At 29.1% G+C, this 19,561-nt stretch overlaps 4 protein-coding genes across 4 annotated transcripts; 1 reads left to right on the forward strand and 3 right to left on the reverse strand.

Annotated features, from left to right (window-relative positions):
- Window positions 1-122: 122 nt before the first annotated feature.
- LOC101254982 (transcription initiation factor TFIID subunit 10) lies at window positions 123-3,820 on the reverse strand. The gene is made up of 6 exons (XM_004253007.3): window positions 3,350-3,820; window positions 3,206-3,270; window positions 2,028-2,090; window positions 828-885; window positions 715-765; window positions 123-470 (listed from the first exon to the last, which is right to left on the reverse strand). The coding sequence occupies exons 1-6, from the start codon at window positions 3,446-3,448 to the stop codon at window positions 390-392; spliced, it is 417 nt and encodes a 138-aa protein (XP_004253055.1). The 5' UTR covers window positions 3,449-3,820; the 3' UTR covers window positions 123-389.
- Window positions 3,821-4,675: 855 nt separating this feature from the next.
- Window positions 4,676-6,121, reverse strand: LOC101254674 (protein GLUTAMINE DUMPER 2). Its single transcript, XM_004253006.5, has one exon. It carries the CDS (start codon window positions 5,297-5,299, stop codon window positions 4,841-4,843), a length of 459 nt encoding a protein of 152 aa, XP_004253054.1. The 5' UTR covers window positions 5,300-6,121; the 3' UTR covers window positions 4,676-4,840.
- A 2,658-nt stretch (window positions 6,122-8,779) lies between these two features.
- LOC104645215 (protein GLUTAMINE DUMPER 5-like) lies at window positions 8,780-10,052 on the reverse strand. Its single transcript, XM_010316493.4, has one exon. It carries the CDS (start codon window positions 9,493-9,495, stop codon window positions 9,001-9,003), a length of 495 nt encoding a protein of 164 aa, XP_010314795.1. The 5' UTR covers window positions 9,496-10,052; the 3' UTR covers window positions 8,780-9,000.
- A 7,759-nt stretch (window positions 10,053-17,811) lies between these two features.
- Window positions 17,812-19,380, forward strand: LOC101254368 (zinc finger protein CONSTANS-LIKE 4). Its single transcript, XM_004253005.5, has 2 exons — window positions 17,812-18,726; window positions 18,818-19,380. Exons 1-2 carry the CDS (start codon window positions 17,992-17,994, stop codon window positions 19,157-19,159), a joined length of 1,077 nt encoding a protein of 358 aa, XP_004253053.1. The 5' UTR covers window positions 17,812-17,991; the 3' UTR covers window positions 19,160-19,380.
- Window positions 19,381-19,561: the final 181 nt, after the last annotated feature.

Raw genomic sequence — 19,561 nt, forward strand, 5'->3', positions numbered from 1 at the left:
ATTGAAGTGTCGTTCACGATACATAAAATATTCAGCCAGAGCTACTCGTGTAGCCGTCATGTTTCAGCTACCACAATAGTGTATTCCATCAGAAATAGACACAACCAAACATGTAGAGCACATTCATCAACAAGTTCAAAGCAAATTTAAACATTCAAACCAGTTATCAACATCACCCTCATTGCTACCATGAAAGGAATATCGAAACGAGAAATCTATCAATGGTGGCAACTACAGTTAACATTGGTAAGTATAGAGATACATAGTAGTCAAGAGTTGTATCCTCCAACAGATATATAGCTTTTGAGAAATCAAGAGGATGACAACAACGCAATGACCTAAAACCATCAGATTTATGTGATCACAGAGATTTGTTAGCAGGCATTACATCATTCCTCTCTTGAAGCAGGATCTAACCCGGCAGACGGGCTATCAGCAAAGTAGTCTTGATGTTTGACGTTAACACCATACTGCAATGCAAATCAAAGGTTACGGAGAACACTCATATGCAAAAAGTATCGCTGAAGTGATAAAAATATTGGCAACGCAAGAACAGCCTTTTGGAGAAGAAGAAACAAGAGAGGTTCTACAAGGATGGACCACTCGATTGGTCAAAAGCATTATACAGCAGACTATTTATAGAATAAATAAGATGAAATTATAATGATGAATAACTTTTTATTATTTTTTGATAGGCCAGCAAAGAATGATTACCTCTCGTAGAGATTTTGAAAGATCATCCATTGTCAAGGTAAGGCGTTTGTCCTGCTAAAACAGAGTTAGAACCAATAAACATAAGAAAATGAAAAGAGAAAAAAGTGAAGCACCTTTTGCTGCTTATCTCTCTTGTCCTTGACAATAGTTGACTGCCTTGCCTTGCAATGTCTGCATTACCATGAAAAATAAGAAAGTTAATCTAATATAAGCTCGGTTTCCAAGACATTAACAAGAATTTCAAAATTCAACTATATTTTGTCTCAACACAAAAAATGAGGGTGTCTTTATCCTGGTCTACCCACAAGTCATCAACTTTCCTTCCTTCAACCACTGCCATCTTGTTGTCTCAACCATATTTCTAGTCTCTACACAGAATACCAATGGAGATACCCCTTGCTCCTGATATATCCTAACTTTCATCGACCTGCCTGCTTTCAACCACTGGCATTATGTTGTTTCTCTATTGGAATGGCCCGTTTCATAAATATCCATTTCTTTCTAAACATGAAGGATACATAAGAGACCATTCATAAACTCTTATTCTTTCTTCCGATGATAAAGCCATAATCTATCCTCAAAAGACTCACAGCATTTCATGAGTTTTACTTTCATTACGACTAGTGAAGGCAAAATAGTGAGTAAAGTGAGGCATTCACAAAATCTTGAGTCGATAACGAAACAAAACACAACTGATTTGTCACAGTTGAGAAGATCTACCACAATCCAGTAGAAGCATTAGGAAAATAACAATCCATTGGAAACATTAAGAAAGGAAGTTCAGAGAAAGTTGGATGCTTTGTTATTTGTAATCATATATTCTGAAACAAGGTCTTTCTACATGTCTACTCAAGTCATATCTTAGTTTCTTTATATTGTATTTTTCTGTTTCTTTGTCTCTTTTCTAAGGTTTTGGAGTGTCACAGACACAATAATCTCCTGAGGTAGTAGTATTATTGCGCTAACAATAGAGAATTTCAGGTGTTGTATTTTTGGTAGTGTAGTCAAGTTAGGGTCGGCAGTCTTTAAAAATATAACAGGCTTGGATTCTAAAATTACCAACTTAATGTTTCTAATTCATTAGAGACGAACCAAAAAGAGTTTTTTTAAGGTTTGGGGGAGGAGAACAACTTGAACACTTAAAAGTTGGAAGGATCATACAATGACAAACACCTAGACAGGCAACAATTGCATTGAAGCCTCAAGAGTAGGGGACAATCGATGAGCAATATGCCGAAGAATTAGCAGCATACTTAACATAAGATGGAGGAGGAAACAGAATTCAAGAAAAATAAAATAATTAAGAAACATACTGGAGAGCATCAGTAGCCACATCTGCAATAAACTTCTGAGTAGCAACTGCCACCAACCTTATTCTGCATATCCAAAGGAAAAACTCAATACAACAACACAGTATTAAAAACTGATAACATAAGATAAACCAGCCATCACTGTCAAACAAAACATCAAATGCTACAATATTAAAATTTACAACTTGTAAAAAGGTAAATACCAATCCAATTCACAGATATATAAATTTTACTTGAATTTACTGCTAAACCAGATAAATAGAAAACGATCAAAACAAAAACGGAACTAGAGAATACTGCCGCTTAGTCACTGTTTGATTGCTACGAGTATAAAGATATTCAGCTAATTGCTCATCTAATTTTCATAAAAATGGGTATTGCCTTGCGGCTCCACCAACAACCCACCAAGATGTTATATTATTGTTTACTGATGCAGGTTTACAGGTGGATACTGGACTGGCAAATATTGGTGTTGCAGCTCTGGAAAGCCTTGGAAAACTGATTCATGCCCATGTTTCCCCAATCCAGTTTGCGGGAAAAGCTATGACTGTTGAAGCACTTGCTTTAAGAGTGGCTCTTGAACGTACAATCAGGAACAATTGGAAGGATGTGAGAATCCTATTGGAAGCAAAGAGTGTTATTGATTATGATTCAGGAAAAAGTTAACTACCTCATGGGAGATAGAGGTGACTTGTGAAGACATTTGGAAGCTAAGAGCTTGCTTGATCATGTAGACTTTGTTCATATTCCGAGAAGTCTAAACAAAACTAGCACATAATTCAGCTAAGTTTTCTATTACTTCGTTGAAGGAAATATCTTGGGAGGACATCCTCCCAAGCTGGATTTTACATCATTATATGGGCACCTTTGCCCAATTTATTTGTTTGCTGCAGTAACATAATATCTCCCTTTGAACCCCCAGGGCTTAGCTCACTTGGCAAAAGTGTAGAGCTTTCGCTACGCCAAGCAAAATAAACGTAGGTTGAGGAGCGCGTTCATCGTATTCGAGTTTAAAGACTACGGTTAGCTCAAGACAGAGGATAAACCTAGTGAAAATAGTTCTAGATAAACACACGAAAATCATATCTTCCTTATGAGCAATCCAAACAATTTTTCTATAACTAATCTAAGCAGGCTAAATTGCAGAAACATCAACATAAGAATGGGAAGAAAATACATACAATCGAACATCAGGACATTGAAATCCACTTTTACCCAAGTAATGCTCCACCAATTCATCAGGAATCTGATCAAAAGCGTTAACCTACATAAATAAAACATAAAATTGATCTCTTCAGTAAGAAAAAGGGCAAAAAGTAGCTCACAGTGGGAGTATAGTCCATCAAGGAAGCAAGGAAATCGGCTAGAACAGCATCATCCTCGTGTCTTCCTTCACTTGTTTGTTGACCTTGACTTTGGTTCATCTTCACCGTCGAAACAGAGTCAACGGAGGATCGGCGGTGGTCGGAGTTTCAATTTCGCCGGAGGAAAATTGGGGAAGATTTGTGCCTTTTTACTTTGAGAAAAAAATCGGAAGAAGAAACTGAAGAAAAATATTCTAGTAATAGGTAAGTAAAATTACTATGGTTACGATAATTTAAAATATTTAAAAATATATATAAAAATTATTTTTAAACTCACATATTGAAAAAGTAATATTATTTTCCTTCTAGGATATAGAAATATTATAATTTTGATTATTTTTTAAAATTCAAAATTGTTTCTCCACAATTGTGCAAAAAAGAAAAAAAATGAGAAAAGGCCTAAGATAGAGGAGAATTGTATTTTTGTTATGTGAAATTCGTTCGCGAAGAGGGGCATATATATTTACCTAGCTAACGATAATATTTCGTAAAAAAAAAAATTATATTTTATTTTATTTTTTAAATTTGATAGTTCATAACATTTAAAAAAATTATAAAATAAAAATATAATTAAATTATTTTATTCTCTATCAAACCAAACGCAATTAAAATTTACATTGAAGTATATATATATATATATATACACACACTCATAATCACTTATGTTAGCCATTTTATTCTTCTCTATCATAGAAGATTAAAATGAATTATATTATTATTGAGTAAACAATTTGGATATTATTTGATAACTAATTTAATTACAATACAATTGAGTAACTTAATTGGTACTTGAATGATTTGGTAAGCACGATTATAAATCATGTTTCACAAATATGACTAATATCACATTTGATTTGCATCATTTGAAAGTTATATTAGATAAATATAATTTATAAATTACATATTAATAGTAACTCAATTTATAGATTAACTATATATCATATTCGATAGATACGACCTATAAATTGCATGAATAAGCATGATTTTTAAATCATATTTAATTACTATAAATTATCAAATATAATTAGTAAATCACAATAGATATAAAATCGCAAACGTCACATATGCACATACATTCGAGATTCTTCAAATAATTCATTTTCTAAATCGATATATAATTGATTCTACTCTTTTCATTCATTATATTAAAAATATATCATCAATTTTACTTTTTTCATTGAAAAATTTAAAAACGATCTATTTATTTTTTAGCAAAATGACTCTTATGATTATCGTTAGCTAATAAAACACGTATCAAATCGAAGTAACAATTTCCGTGAAAACATATTACTCGAAAACGAAAATTTTTTCTAACTCTTTGTTATCTCAACCAAAATTGAGTACAATTTCCCGAATCTCAAAATTGAAAAATTAAACCAAAAATGGAAGAACTCAAAAAAAAAAATAGAGAAAATTGCTCTGTTTTTTTTTTTTCAAAGCTCAGTAGCTTCATCAATGGCCGATTTGAGATTCTTCATGAGCTTGATCCATAGCTTCATCTTTCGCCTTCTCATCATCAAATTCTTCAGTTTCCTTTTCCAATTTCTTCTCAATTTTATCACCAGCACCAAACGAATTACCTCTACTCGAAATAGGCGTAGCCAAAAAAGTTGGATTCAAATCTCCAGCCATTATCACAACTATTTTCTCCTCAAAAACCGGCGACGCCTTGAAAACATCACCGGTCGATTTCTCGCCGTCGCCGGATTCTACATCGCCGTTTTCTCTCGGATAGCCGGATCGTCTCCAGTAAGAACAAGCTAGGATTACTAAAGCAAAAGTTATTAACACTAGCATGGACGCTACGCCGGCGAATAGATACGGCGCCGGCGAATGCCATGGCGATTTTTGAACAATCGCCGATGGAGAGACTGATGGAGAAGCAGTAGTAAAGGTACTTACTGTTCGCATTTTTATTTTATTTTCGAAGATGAAATGTCTAATATTTTATTTTTTCGATAGAAAAATTTATTAAATTTTTTGCGAGCGAAACGAATATTAAACTTTTAGAACAAAGAAAATAAGAAAAATAAAACTTAGCTTGGCTTGAGAAATGCAAAGATGGTATATGTGTGTATTTATATGAAACAAATTTAGTGGATGAATAGTGAAAAGAGAAAAAGTAAGTTAAAAAGAAGGGTGAAGTGATCAATAGGGAATCATAAAATTTAATGAGAAGAAAAAAATTTACCAAAATTATTATAAATTTCAAATTTTCTTTTTTGCATATCATTGTGATGTAAAAATATATCGTAAAATATTAGTTAAAGTTATTATCGTTTGACTTTGAAAAAGGAAATTAAGACAATTAAAAGATGGACGGAGATAGTATGATATATTGTTATCTTTGAAATTTCTTGTTTTTAAAAAATTATAAAAATTCATATTCGGATATCCTCTCGTTAAGTAAAGTATCATTTGCAATGTATCGGACAAACACAGAATGTATCTAAGAATAATGAAAAATTTAGAATTTCTGTAATTAGGAAAAGTTTCGAAGTAAAATGTAATTAGCCTCTAAATGTAGGAAATTTTTGTACTTTTTATACTAATAATATTCATTTCATATGTTGATGTTTGGTGATTCGATTAATCTGGATTCGTTTCACATGGTGTATGAAAAAGTAAGATAGAAATGCCATGACATCCTTAGCCTTTTTGAGGTGCTTTCAATCTCACGAAATATATATTAAAGTATATTAGTAACTCGTTCGACTCGATTAATAAAAAATAAAAAGATCGCATTCATCTCATTAACAACGTTGTTTTAATGGTAAAATAAACAAATCTTTCGTTTGAATTATTGCTATAGATACTAAGTGGGAAAAACACTCAAGCTTATGAGTAAAGCAGCAATAATCATTGAGCAAAGAAGAGAATTAAAAATGTCATTAGTGGAGTAAAGTGATCGTATCATTATAATTCTTTATGAACTAAAGTATCATTATCTCATACTTATCAACTAAGCTTAGAGATGATATTAATAATTAAACGTTGATAATTAGTGTTGAAAAATTATTAAGTTATTTTTTCTGTTAAATTTTATGTCAAATCATATTATACCACGTAAAATAAAAATACAAAAAGCAAGTAATTTTGCTACGCCAAATGGTTATTGATAAAAATTTATTTGCACATGATGTTTATATCAAGACCAAATGCATAAATAGATTCCTAAAATTGTTCGGGTTTTTCCCTCGGATAACTCAACTATGTTATTTTTCTATTAAATTATTGAACCATCCATAATTTGTTCCATTTAAACAAACACTATTGACTTAATGTGGAATCAAATTTGTGAGAGATATTGATAGATGATAATTGATACATATGTTGTGCCAGATTTCACCAGTCCAATTGATAGTGAAAATGTTCGAAGATAATTGTCTTTTACTTGAAGTCATTTGAACACATTAGAAAACAAATGAGACTAACACTATTTGTGTTCATTCCTTCAATCAAAATTATTACAATTCGAACATAATTGAAAACATTTATGATAGAAAAAGCCGATCAAAATCAACCAACAGTGTTTAGAAAAAATAAATTATGGATAGTTCAATTATTTAATAGAAAAATGACATAGTTAAGATACATGAGAGGAAAACTCAATAAGTTTATGAATTCGGCCAAATATAAAATTATATGATTTTATGGTAATAATTATTTGGTGTTATAACGCCAAAAGCGGCAGCTGTACAGTGTAAGGATAGTTGCAAATATTTTATTTGAACTTCTTATAATTTTATATTATATATAATTGTAAATAGATTTTATTTTTTTTTTTGGAAAAAAAAAAAGAAAGTTGAGCTACATTTATTTTCATAGTGAACAAATTATACCTTTTTAAAAAATGAAAATCGTCACTAACTTTAATTTTATTTTATTTTAGTGGGGGATGATATGTTTTTTTAATATAATGTATATTGGTTAGAGAATATTTGATAATCTATATGGAGCCCTTCATGGTTCGCCACATCTAATTAAGAAAGTTCTAAAATAAAATAGCACTTACTTTTGTTGCTATGAAAATTGTTTTATATTATTGACGGAGTGAGATAGAGATAAGACGGATAAACTTTTTATATTTTTTAGAGACAAAAGATAAATGTACTCTAAATCATTGTAAATGGTATTCTTTTGTCGTTCAAAAATTAGAGTATACAACTCCTTCATTTTAATGGAAGACTAAATAAGAAAACGTGGCTCAATCTTATTCGTCGATCCGATATTTAATAAATGTTGGATCTATAGATAAAATTGTGATACGTGTATGTTCGTTAGTATAAAGTGTATATATACTCTGTTTTTTTTTTTACGGAATGAACACTAATATCCCTAACGTATAACGAAGGATATTTGCATACCATCTACGATTGTTCAGGAGTATATTTGTCTTTTTTTTCTATTTTTCATTAGAAATCTTATGTTGAAAATTTAAAAAATAAAACGTATTTAGGATAGAGAATATTTCTTTTTTAATAGGCACAATCAATATGAGTATAAATTAATTGAAATTATAAATATCAAACACCAAATAATTATTAAAAAAGAAAAATACTTTTTGCTTTGCGTCGTCCTTTCCAATTATCGATTCTAATATCAAAATGGATTAAATAAGTTCTCACATAATAATATTTTGTTTTGTAAGTGGAAGAATTCGAATAGATAATATTTTTTAAATTTTAAGCCACTTTCTTTGAGTTGGATGACGACGTGAAATACCAAAAGGCTTAAACTATTTGTTTCGATTATTTAAAATTACGATGAAACGAATATAATTTTTTTATTTTTAATTAAAAATTTGTACTTTAAACTTAAAGAACTGACATTTTTTAATTAGCATTGATTGGGAGTCTAAAATAAATATAAAATGTCGGAAGAAACAAAATAAAATTATCGATTTCAGAACAGAGATGACAAATGGTAGGACTACATTATGAATAATTTTTTTATATTCGATTTGATGTTTAAATCTGCAATGCAACTGGATTAAAAAAATGAAAAAATTCTCACAATGCTTATATGATATATACCGTCAATATAAATAATTTTTACTACAATCAAACCATCTTTACTCATAAGCACATATCTTACTTTTACTAATATTTTAAATTTCATATATTTAAAGAGATTTAGAGGGTGTTCGAATTGACTTAAAAGTTGATTGAATTTATTTTTGATTTCGTATTTGACAAATATGAAAAATAACTTTAAAATAAGTTTTAAAAATAACTTAAAATAAGTTCGAAAGTATTTGAAAAGGTCAAAATGGACATACAACAAGTTAAAAATTTTGACTTAAAAGAATCATTTAGTCGAACTTATTTTTTACTTAAAAACTATTTTTTCGTAAGTCAATCCACAACGACTTATAAGAACTTACTAAAATGAAGAGAAAAAACATAACAATGTATTGTATATCTCAAACAAAAATTACACTCTCCAAAATGTCAAAATTGAAAATCCAAACTAAAATCGGATTTTTAAATATGAAAAAAAAAATTGTCAAAGGATTTGATATGATGGATAGATCGTTTCTTCGTAAACTAGGGAGCAGTCTCCGAATCAATTAATCGAGCTCCGATACGAATATTCACGCCTTTTTGAGCTCAGTGACTTTGTTCATGATTTTGGTCCCTAAAAACTTCATCTTTCAACTTCTCATCAGCTAATTCTTCATCCTCCATCTCCAATTTCTTCTCAATTTTACTTCCATTTTCATCTCCAAACGAAGAGCTTTTGCTCGAAATTGGCGTAGCTAAAAAAGTTGGATTCAAATCTCCAGCCATTATCACTACAATTTTCTCTTCATAAATCGGCACAAATTTAACTAAATCTCCGGAAGATTTCTCACCGGCGCCGGATTCCAGATCATCGGTACTATCGCTAGTCTCGCCGGAGCGTTTTAAATAAGAACAAGCTAAAATTACAAGTGCAAATGCTATTAACCCTAGCATCGCTGCAACACCGATGAATAGGTACGCCGCCGGTGAATGCCACGGCGATCTCTGGAAACTCTCCACCGGCGAAAAAGTAGTTTTCACCGTTGATTCAACTGGTTCAATTGTTGATGGAGTAGCAATGAAGGTACTCACAGTTCTCATTTTTATTTTTTTTGGCTTAAATATTTTTTTTCTTTTTTCTTAGTTTGAGAAATGAATAAATGGTGTATATGTGTATTTATAATTAGTTTGTAATGTAAAAAGGGAATAAATTTTTAAGAGGGAATAAACAATATTTTATAAGTATTCTCTTGTTCTTTTTAATTTCTCATCCATGTTCGGAGTCTGAATTAAAACTTCGACTAAATTCGAATCATGTATTTCGAAGTTCATTCAAAAATGATACTCTCATATTCAATACTTGAACCTGAAACCTCTAATTAAGGTAACATAACATTTTTTTTTAATTTTCTATTTAAAAAAAAGTTAGCCTTTTTTTTTATGAAATATCTTTTTTATGGCATGAGATCATCTTTAGTTTAATTTGACTTTTTACATAACTAATATATCATTTTATCATCACTATTAAGCTCAATCATTTTAAGTAATTACTCGTAGTTATCTGTTACGTGATATAACAATGCAACTTATTATTATTCCCGCTCTTATTCTTATCAAATAGATCATTTGATAGAGGAATTTGATTGATATAGTGAACTTCAAATTATGAATCCGTCTTTTTTTCGTTCATAAATGTCAATATATTATAGATTTGAACTTTGATCCTATCTTATTTCCATATGTTCAATCAACTTTATAATAAACAAGGAATATGTCTCTATCATGATAATGATAAAAAAATGGATATTTTTTTATATTGGGCCCAATTAGTGGGCCTTGTTTTGGGCTGAGGTGCAATAGTTAAGTCCACACATCTAAACTACAGGAGAAAACCACTTAGATTTTTCTCTTTTTCAATCATTAAGCAAACAAGTGAATAAATAATAAGATTGGTGGGTAAAGCAACAACAAAAAATATATTGTATTTTTTTTATATATATATTTGATTCCATTCTCTTTCATACATATCCATAATATTAGATTTATCTTTTTCTTTTTAATTCTTTTCATTTTTTATTTAGTCTTATCATTCTAAAACGTCTGAGTCGAGCATGTCACATAGGGCTTGTGTAGTGCAATTTATATTTCATGTGTGATTTACAACCTATTACACAGTAAAGGTTTTACCTAATATGCACAAAATGCTCACTCGAAGAGTATAAATTGTGACAGAAACTGTCACAAACTGCGAATTGTACTGAAGTTTCGAAAAGAATAAGTTATTGAAAGTACACATACAATGAATCTAGCTACAAACATTTGAGATAGAGGAGAAAATGTGAGAATCTTCATGAACAATGTGACATCATTTTACTTTTATTTTCATAAAATATAATAGGCCACTTCTATCTTAAGAAAATATAAATAATTAATAATGTAAAATTCTTATCATAATTATATACAAAAATAAATATTCTTTGGTGTAAGAATATATTTTTGTTGTATATAGATGGCATATCACTTTTTTGTAACGTCCTTTATTATGTGTTTCCGCATGCCAAAAGGACAAAAGAGGCCTATCCCATCATTAAAATTGTTGCAAGTGGAAAAAATGGTTCAATCACTAACACAAAATAAAACAAAAAAAAAGGAACAAGATATAGTGTATTATAGTAGATAATGTTTTTTTTTTTATATAAAAAATATTTTCAAAGTTTATAGAGTACAAGAGTTGTATGCACTTTTACACCCTTATTGAGTAACTTTGTTTTTCTAAAGTTATCGTTAAATATAATTTGTTACTGTTTCATCTAAAAACTTGTTTGTTATTACTTGTGATGATTAGGCGCTTTTTATGAATAGAGGTTAGCATGCTTTCTCTAGCTAGTAAAAAAGTTCTAGTGTATTTTGTTCTCGAATAATTGATGTCTCATCAGTTGAGCTCTGAGAGAGTGTGGTAGTTGAAGAATTATGGGAGCCAATCTAAAATTTAATCGTTGATCAATCGTAATGAACGTTAAGTTAATTTCTTTATTCCTAACTTAAAGTTGTGACTTTGTATATGTATAATTGAATCTCAACTATGACAACTGAATAATCGAGTTAAAGTAATTGTAGTTGTGTAGTTGAAAAGATTGAGAAGCAACAAAAATAAGGTTTAGGATTTCCTAGTGACATGACGCAGCCTTTACAGGACAATCATGGAGATTTGGCCTAAATTGAATAATATCATATTAGGTTAAGAGTATATTTGGATTGACGAACACAATAAGAAGCTAGTTACGGGTTTCAATTGCCATAATATACTTAGATGACATGGCTGACACATAGTGAATCGTGAAGATAGGCTACATGAAATTTAGTTTGAGGAACAGATTATTGAGTATGTACGAATAAAGTCTCACATTGATATCTGAAAAAATTGAAAAACTACATATAAATATGGGATCTTAATGATATAAGTCCTTTTGAGGAAAATCGTGTAAGCTCGATCTAAATCGAAAATTATAACATCTTTTGACCGTACATTTAAGTGAAAGGACATACACTATTTTAGATTTGAAAAAACACTACCATATCCTAAAATCTAATTTTACTTTTGTTGAACCTCATTTCATCATCTACCACCAACTAGTGTTTCCTCACTTTCTAAAAGTTTTAATTTATTATAATATTTAAAAGGAAAAAAATTCTTTTTGAACACTAAATAAAGTTATGAAAACAGCTAGTAAATATTATTAGCAGTATTGTTGTGGGGTAGGAGATCAACCTAATCTTTTAGCAGCCTTTATTCATTGTGTCAATAGACTTCCCCTTACATTTCCTCCTTTTTTTTTCGGTTCGTATCGTGGATTGTAGTGAGATGGATAGAATCTCTTAGCATTTAATTAAAATTTTCGAATTCAAGTCCTGAATATGAAAAAAAAATCTAGATAGGACGTGTTTTCCCATAGATGGATCTTATGCGGTATTATTCAAATTAATTCAATGCAGATATCGAACTCCTGATTACAAAAACAAACTACCACAATATCTCAAATTATTACCAAAAGGTGGCTATTTTTGCATATTTCTCCCATAGCAACATTGGGCCTATTAATGGGCCATTATGAACTATGAAGCCTTCCAATGTAAGTAGGCCCAAATGGAGATTTTATCGAAGGATAAAGTTAGACCTTTTCGTAAAGTATAAATATATTTGAATCGTTTTCATTTTTTTATGAATTATATGTTGATAAAATAAAGATTTCATTGGGTGTGTTATTCAAATTTTTTTCTAAATTTTAACAAATATTAGACATGCAGACGTGTTAGTCATAATAAATCAAGATTTTAAGATAATTTTACCAACGAAATTTATCAAAAATTAAGATTTTAAGTTCCATTCTAAAACCTTCTATTAATACAAAAAAAAACATGCGATAAAACATTAAAAATTAGATTAATAATCAAAACTGTAGCATAAAAACACACACACAAAAAAAAGTTAAATAATTGAATAAATCAATTTTTACTAGAAATTAGATATTGATATGTTCATACAATGCATAAATATGTAATGTATTTATAGGTAACTAAAATTAAGAAAATTAAAACTTGTCCTAAACTACTTAGGAATTAATTATAGGGTTAATTAGTTGATTCCTACTTGCAATGGGATTAATAAGATTTCTTTTTTTTTCCCCAATAAATATCTAGCTTATAAATTAAAAAGTAAATTGAAATTATAAATAATAAGTGTTTTATATAATTTCTATGAAACTTAATAAAGAAGAAAAACCGTTTTTATTAAGACACACACACATCATTTCAAACAATTACGTATCTTATGACTAATTAAGAGTTTTTAACCATATAATGAATAAGATATATCATGTCTTTTTGCTACTAGATACACTGAAATACGAAGAGATAGTGACGAGCAAGTTAGTTACGTAGCCCAAATACATGTGAATCACACTATATATATGTATCTGGAATATTTGACGCATAGGAAAGTGGAAGCGAGATAAGAGGGAGGTGGGGGAGATTTCTCATGTATCTGAATCAACTTAGGAGAGTAGAAAGCGAAATGGGAGGGAGGCGAGGGAGATTTGTCATATATTTCGGATACATGCGAATCCACTTGAATACAATGTATTCAGACAAATTATACCTAATTTGTATTTTGAGATACATGTATCTAGAAGTATCTTGACACATCAAAATTATATAAAATTTGTAATATTACAAACTTCATATTATTATCAAAATAATTAACTTTTAAACTAGTAAAATTTCCGTAAGTTTCTTTACATGTTATTGTCCTTGGCTAAGTTGGGCTTATATGTGATTCTGAATGACAAACATCATATCCTGTCCAGCCCAATTCTTTATAAAAGTTTCTGAATGAATTTTAAAAAAATTTCAAATCAAGCATTATTCAGAATTTAAAGTTTATTTATTTTGATTACTAGTAATTTGTGAATTCAGTTTTTGTATATGTATGATAAGTCTCTAATCAGCAAATAAACGATCCTAATAATATAATTAAAGGGATAAAATAGTTTATTTTCGATCTTAACAAAGTCAAAGTTAATACCCAAGTTTAATCAAGAATAATATAAATGATAAGAATAAACTATAAAGTCTAAAAAAAAAAGGGTTTGTTAACACCAAACACTAATATCAAGAATTAATTGTGATGTTTTTTTGTGGATACAATGAAAAGGCTATTATTCATTTCACTAATCTCTAATGACATAATTAAAATGCTTTATAAACATACTTACTATAATTGGTAGAAACAAAGTCAAAAAGATTTGTTAACACCAAACACTAATCAAGAACTAATTGTGATATCTTTTAGGAGATGGAATTAATTTATCTATAAACATACTATAAATGATAGGAGCAAAGTAAAAAAAAAAAATACTTGTTTCTGTTTTTAAAAAAGGAAAATGCACAGGTATCTCTTAATCTTTGTTCGAAATCTCAGAGATATATTTATACTATATTAAGGTTTTATTACTTTTTTGAATTTATTTTTGTAAATAATTTTATAATCTTTTTCGGCCTATGTGGCACTATCTCGGCTCGTGTTGACATTTTTTTTTCAAGCTAGTGTTACGTAGTTCGAAAAGAAATAGAAAATTATTTATAAAATAAGTGTGTCTCGAAAATTTCGGACACAGATTGATAGGTACTTATGCATTTCTCCTTTAAAAAATAATGTACTTTCTTTTTTAGTCTATTTTTTTGAAAAAGTGATTATTTTTCTTTTTTAGTATCATTTCAATTTCAATTTTTCATATAATATATTTAAGATCACGAGATCAAAAAATATTCTTTATTTTTTAAATACCAAATCGAGTCAAAATAAGCTAATTTTTTTAAAAAATTATAAAATAATTATTAAAACAGCTAGTATAGGTGCCCCACCGTCCCACGTGAAGCATTTGTTGGTATTGGTTGATAATAAAGTCCCAAATCAATGTTAGTGGCACAGGTAGAATTGTGGAATCGATAGATAAAATTATACGAATACTAATAATAATAATATTAGTTACGTAAATTTGTTATGTAACTTATGTTAGTTGTTTTATCTTTATTAATGTATGAAATAATATATAGATTAATTAAATAACCATAACTTTTATCTAGTTATGCAAAATTATAAATCAATAACAAACATTATCTTTAATGTGATGAATTTTATATACTATATATAACAAGGAAAATACTATATATATATGATATTAATTTATCGTTTTTTTTTTCTAACCAACAATCAAATGATCGTATTTTTATAAAATGTTTATCCGTGAAAATACTCCATAGTGTTTAATCAAATGTGAAAGTGTTTTCTTGAAAAATGATATTTATAAAATAATTACTCCATAATATCAGTAATTAATATGGATATAAATAATAGCAGTTTTTTCTTTATATTAATTTATATGCCATCTTTATTTTTAATTTGTTTCAAATTAGATGTTATCTTTTTACCGTTAGAAATAATTTAATTCTTAAAAATTCTTTTTTATTGTTAATAAAATGGCTGATAATCACCCAGAATATCTAAGATTTGTCCAAAATCATAAAAAAAATTCAAAATTAACTATTTTTTTAGCTTAAATTTTGTCTTAAATACACATAAATTAAAAAAACAAAATATTTTAAATAGGTATTCAAGACATAAAGCAAAGTACTTATTAAGTAGTTGGGTCAAACACTAATTAAATTATTTATTAGATGTCAATTACTAAAGTATTCCATTTAAAAAGTACTTCAAATAATATTTATTTTTGTTAGATAATGTCCTATTTATCCTTCTTTCTTGGAGAGTTTGAAGTTTATAATAAAATTTTTTTTGATACACAATAATTTTAATTATAAAAATATGATAATTTTTAATAATAAATTAAAAAAGAGTGTTTCACGTATAAATATGTTCTTTAAACTTGGACTCAACTCACAGTTATGTCCTTGTATAAAATTAAACAACAATGCATTTTACGTGATACCTACATGACGATTTGTGTCTTTTATGTATTATGTCACGTATAACTCACGTGTCAACGTTATTCAAACTTAAATGTCTACTTGTATGTGTCTAAAGTTAAAAGATATAAACTTGAAAATAAAATTAAGTTAAAAAACATATTTATCTATTATGCTTATGTATATTAAATGTTTTCCATGATGAAATTACTTTGGAGACCACGTATGTCGCCCTTACTTGGGTTCAAATCCCGACTCTCGAACCCCAACTCTCCATCTATCTTGTTTGCATGATATTGTGTTAGATATCATATAATTTAATTTCCGTCAACGTAACATTTCTAACTAACTTAGGTATATTACCTATGTAGAGTTAAAAATAAATATCGAACATTGGATAGAAGCGATGCACACTCCTAGTGACTCTTGAAAAGCTTCAAAAGCCAACCCCTACAAAGTGTACAAATTAGTCACGAACCAATTTTTAAAATGTGGGACCCATATACACGAGTAATGGGTCCCACGTCCCATTATGAAGTTTTAGTTTTTTCTCATATAAAGCCAAACATGTCCTTAATAATAATTCAATCCAAACACGGCATTTCTTACTTGTGGACCCCAACCTCTTTTATACCCAAAAAAGACAACTCATTTTTTTTTCTCATAAAAAGACAATTTATTATTTTACATCTTTAATTAATGCTTAAATTTGTTTGGCTATAAAACATCCCACGTATCGATTCCTTATTCGTTGACTTCTAATATCCCGTAAATTATTAATTTTATCTTCGAATTAGTTCTTGATTTAAAAACACCTCTATACTTAATAAACTAAGCTTAAATACACACATTAAGTGATTACACTCTCTTTTAAGTGTGAAAAATTACAAAAACGAAAAATCAAACTTTTTATTTATCTTATATGAGGATAAATACATTTGAATTTGGCGTATAATATTAGTTTCTTTCTCGACTATTGACAATCTTTTAGAACATTCATCTACTTGATTGACTAAACTTAAAAATAGACTGATGCTATGTCAAGGTGTAGATTGGGAGTAAATATAAGTTTAATTAGTCAGGTAGATGAATGTTTTATAATCGTTAATAATTAATAAATAAAATTAAGTAACATATGCCAAGTTTAGAGATATTTTCAAATATTTCTTTCTTTAAACAAATTAAAAGGAGAAAAATGATAAAAATGAAATAGTTCCTTAAATATCAACTCAATAATTTTGATTTCTAAAAGTATATACTAAAGATAACACTCTCAATCTATATCAAATAATTATAAAACATTATCTATAAGATTTGATGGTAATTATGAGAAAACAAAGAAAATAGCAAAAAAATCACATTTTATAGGTTGTGTAGTTTGCAAAAAGTTTAATATTTTCTAGTTTGGTGCAATTTATTTTTAGGTGAAACAAGAGTTCGTTTTATTCGAAATAAGTTATCTTGAAATTAATTATTTTAAAGTAAGTTATTTTTTTTAATTTTAATTTATATAGTACTTTTTATTTTTCGAGAGTTAAACAATTTAAGTTTGATCGAAAATTAATGAAATCTTTAATTTTTTGAAATAAAATTTATATATTTATAAACTACGTAAAATATACTACATGTCACAGTAATTGATAATTAAAATGTTTAAAAGATCTTAAAAAATTTTACGATCAAACATAAATTTGTTTGAATTTTGAAATTCAAAAAGTGTTATATAAAATATGATAAAAAGAGTACTTAACTAATGTATAATGTGATAACTTATGTCATCACTAAGATATAAATAATGAGATAAATAATCAGGTAATAAATACCTCAATCCAAACACATATTAAAATAATTTTTTTTATAAGTCAAATATTTAGTTTTGGTAACTTTTAAAATATCAAAATTGATTAATACATATTTAATTGATTATTTTGTCTTAAAATGGAAAGGACCATTTTTGTCATTTTTCTCAAACAAATAAAAAAATGAGTTGCTATTACTTATATATATATTAGTCAGTGTTGTAAAAAAAATAATTAATTTTGACAGAAAAAAATAAAAAGCAAATCAATTTTTGATTCTCTCACTTAACACAGAAAGAAAAAACTAATCGAAATAATGGGAACGGAGAATTGGAGTTTAACGGCGAAGTTATGTGACTCATGCAAAACGTCGCCGGCGACGGTGTTCTGCCGGGCAGATTCAGCATTTCTCTGCTTAGGATGTGACTGCAAAATCCACGCAGCGAACAAGTTAGCGTCACGTCACGCGCGTGTCTGGGTTTGTGAAGTGTGTGAGCAAGCTCCGGCGAGTGTCACGTGTAAAGCGGATGCCGCTGCTCTCTGCGTTACGTGTGACCGTGATATTCATTCAGCAAATCCGTTAGCTCGTCGCCATGAGCGTTTTCCGGTAGTTCCGTTCTATGATTTCGCCGTCGCGAAATCTCACGGCGGTGGTGATACCGATGCCGATGCTGTTGATGATGAGAAGTACTTTGATAGTACTAATGAGAATCCTTCTCAACCAGAGGAAGAAGCTGAAGCAGCGTCGTGGATACTTCCGACGCCGAAAGAAGGAACTGATCAGTATAAATCTGCTGATTACTTGTTTAATGATATGGATTCATATTTAGATATAGATCTAATGTCATGTGAGCAAAAACCACATATTCTTCATCATCAACAGCATCAACACAACCATTACAGCTCCGACGGAGTTGTACCAGTACAGAACAACAACGAAACTACTCATTTACCCGGTCCAGTCGTTGATGGATTCCCTACATACGAACTCGATTTCACTGGATCTAAACCTTATATGTACAATTTCACCTCTCAATCGATCAGCCAAAGTGTATGCATCTGCATCTGCATTACTCTATTCAATTTCCTTCAGTTTATGTGAATCGATTACCGATCTCATTTTGATTTTGTTTAACTAACAGGTTTCATCATCATCTCTTGACGTCGGAGTTGTACCAGACCACAGCACAATGACGGATGTATCAAACACTTTTGTGATGAACTCATCTTCCGGTGCTATTGCCGGCGCCGGCGCCGACGTTGTACCGAATGCAGTTTCCGGTTTAGACAGAGAAGCAAGGGTAATGAGGTACAGAGAGAAGAGGAAGAATAGAAAGTTCGAGAAGACGATTCGATATGCTTCTAGAAAAGCTTATGCTGAGACTCGGCCCAGAATCAAAGGGAGATTCGCTAAACGTACTGAAACTGAAATCGATTCACTCATCACCGTCGATGCATCATACGGTGTCGTTCCATCGTTTTAATTATTTTTTATATATATATTTATTATCTCTAATTATTAAAAAAAAAAATTGATATTTTGCTTTTTTCCTCTTTATGTTGTTAGTGAGGAGGATCGTAACTACGTGTATATATATCTAATTTTGTTTCTCTTTTTTTGTATCAAAAAGCTATTAAAAAAATAGAAATTTGTAATGGATAAATTTTGTAGTGAATTATTAAAATTTTCTTATATTTTGTTTAATGATGAAATTTGATTTGATGTTTTTTTGTGAATGGCATAATATACCAAGTTTCAAAATGTTTAATTGCAAAATGAAGTGATACACATAGTTAATATAATATTTCAATAGCAATCTATCATAATGCATGATAAATATAATTAGCTAATTTCATTATTATGAATCCATAATTTACTTCAATTT

The sequence above is a fragment of the Solanum lycopersicum genome, chromosome 12 (genome assembly GCF_036512215.1).
Source record: "Solanum lycopersicum chromosome 12, SLM_r2.1".
Classification (NCBI taxonomy): Eukaryota; Viridiplantae; Streptophyta; class Magnoliopsida; order Solanales; family Solanaceae; genus Solanum; species Solanum lycopersicum.